Below are 5,000 nucleotides of genomic sequence, written 5' to 3'. Positions count from 1 at the left end.
TGACAGGAGGAGACGGGACAAAGTAGAAGTACTCAGATCTTCAGTTAAAGTAGAAGTACTCAGATCTTGAGATAAAGTAGAAGTACTCAGATCTTCAGTTAAAGTAGAAGTACTCAGATCTTGAGATAAAGTAGAAGTACTCAGATCTTGAGTTAAAGTAGAAGTACTCAGATCTTGAGTTAAAGTAGAAGTACTCAGATCTTCAGTTAAAGTAGAAGTACTCAGATCTTGAGATAAAGTAGAAGTACTCAGATCTTGAGTTAAAGTAGAAGTACTCAGATCTTGAGATAAAGTAGAAGTACTCAGATCTTGAGATAAAGTAGAAGTACTCAGATCTTGAGTTAAAGTAGAAGTACTCAGATCTTCAATTAAAGTAGAAGTACTCAGATCTTAAGTTAAAGTAGAAGTACTCAGATCTCGTACTTGAGTAAGTAGAAGTACTCAGATCTTGAGATAAAGTAGAAGTACTCAGATCTTGAGTTAAAGTAGAAGTACTCAGATCTTGAGATAAAGTAGAAGTACTCAGATCTCGTACTTGAGTAAGTAGAAGTACTCAGATCTTGAGATAAAGTAGAAGTACTCAGATCTTGAGTTAAAGTAGAAGTACTCAGATCTCGTACTTGAGTAAGTAGAAGTACCAGTGTGTAGGAATACTCTGTCACAGTGAAAGTAGAAGTATTATGGTGTTATCTATCTCCCCCCTTTCTGTGTGCAGCCCGTGATGAAGCAATCTCCCTGGGGAAGCCACCAGGGGAACGGCTGGGGTTTGGGGGGGACGTCCTGGGGCCGGGATCACCGTCGAGGTGGGGGGTCCGGGACCCATGCCTCCCCCCTAAAGAAGCCCTTCACCACCACCATCATCGCCCCACCCAAATACCCCCGATCCGCCGGGCCGAAGTTGTGGATGGAGGAGAACCTGTACCACACTGACGGAAACAGCAACACCCTGATGCCCCGGCAGGTAAAACATGAGATCAGATACTACGTTTGGTTTATTCACAAGTTCTGTTCGGGGAAGGATAACTTCTGACTTCTGTTGGGTAAATCCTGACTTGTGTTGGGTAAATCCTGACTTGTGTTGGTTAAATCCTGACTTGTGTTGGGTAAATCCTGACTTCTGACTTGTGTTGGGTAAATCCTGACTTGTGTTGGTTAAATCCTGACTTGTGTTGGGTAAATCCTGACTTGTGTTGGTTAAATCCTGACTTGTGTTGGGTAAATCCTGACTTGTGTTGGTTAAATCCTGACTTCTGACTTGTGTTGGGTAAATCCTGACTTGTGTTGGTTAAATCCTGACTTGTGTTGGGTAAATCCTGACTTGTGTTGGTTAAATCCTGACTTCTGACTTGTGTTGGGTAAATCCTGACTTGTGTTGGTTAAATCCTGACTTGTGTTGGTTAAATCCTGACTTCTGACTTGTGTTGGTTAAATCCTGACTTGTGTTGGGTAAATCCTGACTTGTGTTGTTTAAATCCTGACTTGTGTTGGGTAAATCCTGACTTCTGACTTGTGTTGGGTAAATCCTGACTTGTGTTGGGTAAATCCTGACTTCTGACTTGTGTTGGGTAAATCCTGACTTGTGTTGGGTAAATCCTGACTTGTGTTGGTTAAATCCTGACTTGTGTTGGGTAAATCCTGACTTCTGACTTGTGTTGGGTAAATCCTGACTTGTGTTGGGTAAATCCTGACTTCTGACTTGTGTTGGGTAAATCCTGACTTGTGTTGGGTAAATCCTGACTTCTGACTTGTGTTGGGTAAATCCTGACTTGTGTTGGGATTAGTTTGTGTGAATCAGAGTTTGTCCCTCAGCGTGGCGCTCATTAGCAATGGTTCCACCTCAGGGACAGATCAGCTAAAAGGCTCAAAGCGTTGTTGTTCTGCAGATGGTCTGTAAGAGGGTCTCCTGGTCTCAGTCACAGACTCTCCTTCGGTGCATGATGACGAGTGTGTGTTTCCTCAGCATTAACCCCTCCCCCCGCGCTGTGACTGCAGGAGCGCAGCCGGATGTATGACAGTCTGAACATGCACTCTCTGGAGAGCTCGCTGATCGACATCATGCGAGCCGAGCAGGACCCCTTGAAAGGTGAGGAGATATTTACCGTCTTTTATCCAGTGTACGGGGGGGGGGGGTCAGAGGTCACATTAACAGACCCTGAACCTGCAGCCCTGATGCTCCAAACTTACCATTTTGAAACCAAAAGCAGGATAAATGTCCTGGATTTCTTTGGAGTTTCTCCTCGGGGTATCTTCAACGAGTTGGAATAGATCCACGACCTCGGATTGGATCCTCAGTGTGTGTCAGCAGTCCAATCACAACAGAGCAGGCCAGCTAACCAATCAGAGCAGACTGGCCTCTGGTTTCAGACAGAGGGTGAAAAGAGGAGCTGCAGCACAGGCAGTCTGAGAAACATAAAGAGCATGGAGACATGTCCCAGGAGAGACACAGAGCATGGAGACATGTCCCAGGAGAGACACAGAGCATGGAGACATGTCCCAGGAGAGACACAGAGCATGGACACATGTCCCAGGAGAGACACAGAGCATGGAGACATGTCCCAGGAGAGACACAGAGCGTGGAGACATGTCCCAGGAGAGACACAGAGCATGGAGACATGTCCCAGGAGAGACACATAGCATGGAGACATGTTCCAGGAGAGACACAGAGCATGGACACATGTCCCAGGAGAGAGACAGAGCATGGAGACATGTCCCAGGAGAGACACAGAGCATGGAGACATGTCCCAGGAGAGACACAGAGCATGGACACATGTCCCAGGAGAGACACAGAGCATGGACACATGTCCCAGGAGAGACACAGAGCATGGACACATGTCCCAGTAGAGACACAGAGCGTGGAGACATGTCCCAGGAGAGACACAGAGCATGGAGACATGTCCCAGGAGAGACACAGAGCATGGACACATGTCCCAGGAGAGACACAGAGCATGGACACATGTCCCAGGAGAGACTTGATTATATTTACTTTGAATCCTCAGAAGTTTAGTCCCACAGAGAAACAAATCCTGCAGCTTCGCCTCCTCGGAGTACTGCGGCTCTGAGAATAACCCCCACCTGTGCAGACCTCTCTCTGCAGCAGATGGAGGGGGTGGGGGTGGGGGGGGGGGGGGTTGTGCTAATTTTAGCTGTTAACACGCTTTCACACACTGTGTATGACAGCACAGATGGGGGGGGGGTCTACCATTTATAGCCTCAGCGTGGTGGACAGAACTTTGGTTTCTCTTCTACTGCTTGTGTGTGTGTGTGTGTGTGTGTGTGTGTGTGTGTGTGTGTGTGTGTGTGTGTGTGTGTGTGTGTGTGTGTGTGTGTGTGTGTGTGTGTGTGTGTGTGTGTGTGTGTGTGTGTGTGTGTGTGTGTGACAGGCTTCTGGATGTTTGCCTTTCTGTCAGAACTCTGAGTCTGCATGTTGAGTCCATTGCTTCTCTGTCGTTACTCTGATGCTGTGTGATGCCGTCACATGAGGAGGAGTGTTTCCTTTGTATTGCTGGAGTCACCTGAGGTCTTTGAACGCACCACCCCCACTCATTAACATGTTAACCTACGTGTTAATCTACATGTTAATCGCCACCACAGCCCTGCTGAGTGTCCCATGGAAACACCTCATCAGATCCTTTCTGCTCCTCTCAACCACCAGATTCTTTGAAAGAAAGAAGCCCTTGAAAGAGTTTTCAGATGAATGTCTCTCTGGAATAAATGAAGATCTGGTCCTGGCTCAGGAGGATGCCAGCTCAAACATTTTGAAGTATTTCTGAAGTCCAGTGGTGCAGTTTCTCTGAGATTGGAGAGGTTTATAGTCATTGTTAATAATGCTTTCTGTATTTCCTACATGCAGCCAGGAGCGCTGGCAGACGCCGAGGTAACGTCTGCAGACCTGACCTGCTCTCCTCGTGGCTCGCTCTCTGTCGCATGCTTTGTTGTTTTAATGATTTTAAACCTTACTTCTGTTTTACGTTCTGGAGGGTGGTGTTCCTCTGGTTTCTGTTGCCAAATGTTTTTCTGAAAAAGAGCCTTTTTAATATCATACTGGATTTTCCGCAAAAAGGATTCAATATGATCAGTAAATGACCCTTTGTCAGTGAGGGAGGGAACAGGGAAAAAACGCCCACACTATTTTAGATGCTCTTCCTTATTTATACCATATTATGGTATGTGTGGATTATCGGACCATCACGCGTCAGGTTCACTGCGGCGGGGACGCCGGATATAATCTTAGACAGGGGCTTTGTGTCACAGGTGCCTCACAGAGACGGTGTGTGTTTCCGTGTGTGTCAATACTTGATATGTATTATTCCCCCCCCTTCAGGCCGCTCCTCCCTCTTCCCTCTGGACCATCACCTGGAGGACATTCAGGGGAACGCCCCCCACCACGGGTTCCCCATGCAGAACGGCCCCCACGGGTTCCCCATGCAGAACGGCCCCCACGGGTTCCCCATGCAGAACGGCACAGAGAGGTTCTCCAGGAAGGTGTTTGTGGGGGGGCTGCCCCCCGACATCGATGAGGGTGAGGAGGACACACTGATATCTGATTGCTGTAATTACTCAGAATTGAGACTTCTGCCCTCATCCTCCTTCGGCCTCAATCCTGACTTCATTGATTAACACAAAACAGTGTGATCTGACCAAAAGTCATTATAGATCTTTTTATTTGAAAATCAAAGTTCTGACTTGAATCTCAGAACTTTGAAGATAGTGCTTAATCCCCCCCTCCTTTCCCTGTCTGCTCCTTCAGATGAAATCACGTCCAGTTTCCGGCGCTTCGGTCTGCTGGTGGTGGACTGGCCGCACAAAGCTGAGAGCAAATCCTACTTCCCTCCTAAAGGTAAACACCTAGAAATAATATTCAATCAGCGGGAGATTTTCACAAAATCTGCAAAACAGTTATACAAACATCTACGGGTTTTAATTAAATTACATTATTACCATAATATTTCAAGCATTTTGGACTTTACACACACACACACACACACACACACACATACACT

At 46.8% G+C, this 5,000-nt stretch overlaps 1 protein-coding gene across 1 annotated transcript in view; it reads left to right on the top strand.

Annotated features, from left to right (window-relative positions):
* The window catches only part of cpeb2 (cytoplasmic polyadenylation element binding protein 2), an 8,302-nt gene that overhangs the window by 1,208 nt on the left and 2,094 nt on the right, over positions 1-5,000 (top strand). Inside the window, exons 2-5 of the mRNA XM_063890547.1 lie at positions 716-961; positions 1,993-2,083; positions 4,322-4,519; positions 4,748-4,837. Coding sequence (XP_063746617.1) covers positions 716-961; positions 1,993-2,083; positions 4,322-4,519; positions 4,748-4,837 — 625 coding nt within the window. The remainder of the gene's footprint in view (positions 1-715; positions 962-1,992; positions 2,084-4,321; positions 4,520-4,747; positions 4,838-5,000) is intronic.

The sequence above is a fragment of the Eleginops maclovinus genome, chromosome 9, assembly GCF_036324505.1.
Source record: "Eleginops maclovinus isolate JMC-PN-2008 ecotype Puerto Natales chromosome 9, JC_Emac_rtc_rv5, whole genome shotgun sequence".
NCBI lineage: Eukaryota > Metazoa > Chordata > Actinopteri > Perciformes > Eleginopidae > Eleginops > Eleginops maclovinus.
The sequence above is the reverse complement of the archived record's forward strand: the minus strand, read 5'-3'. Positions and strand labels throughout refer to the sequence as shown.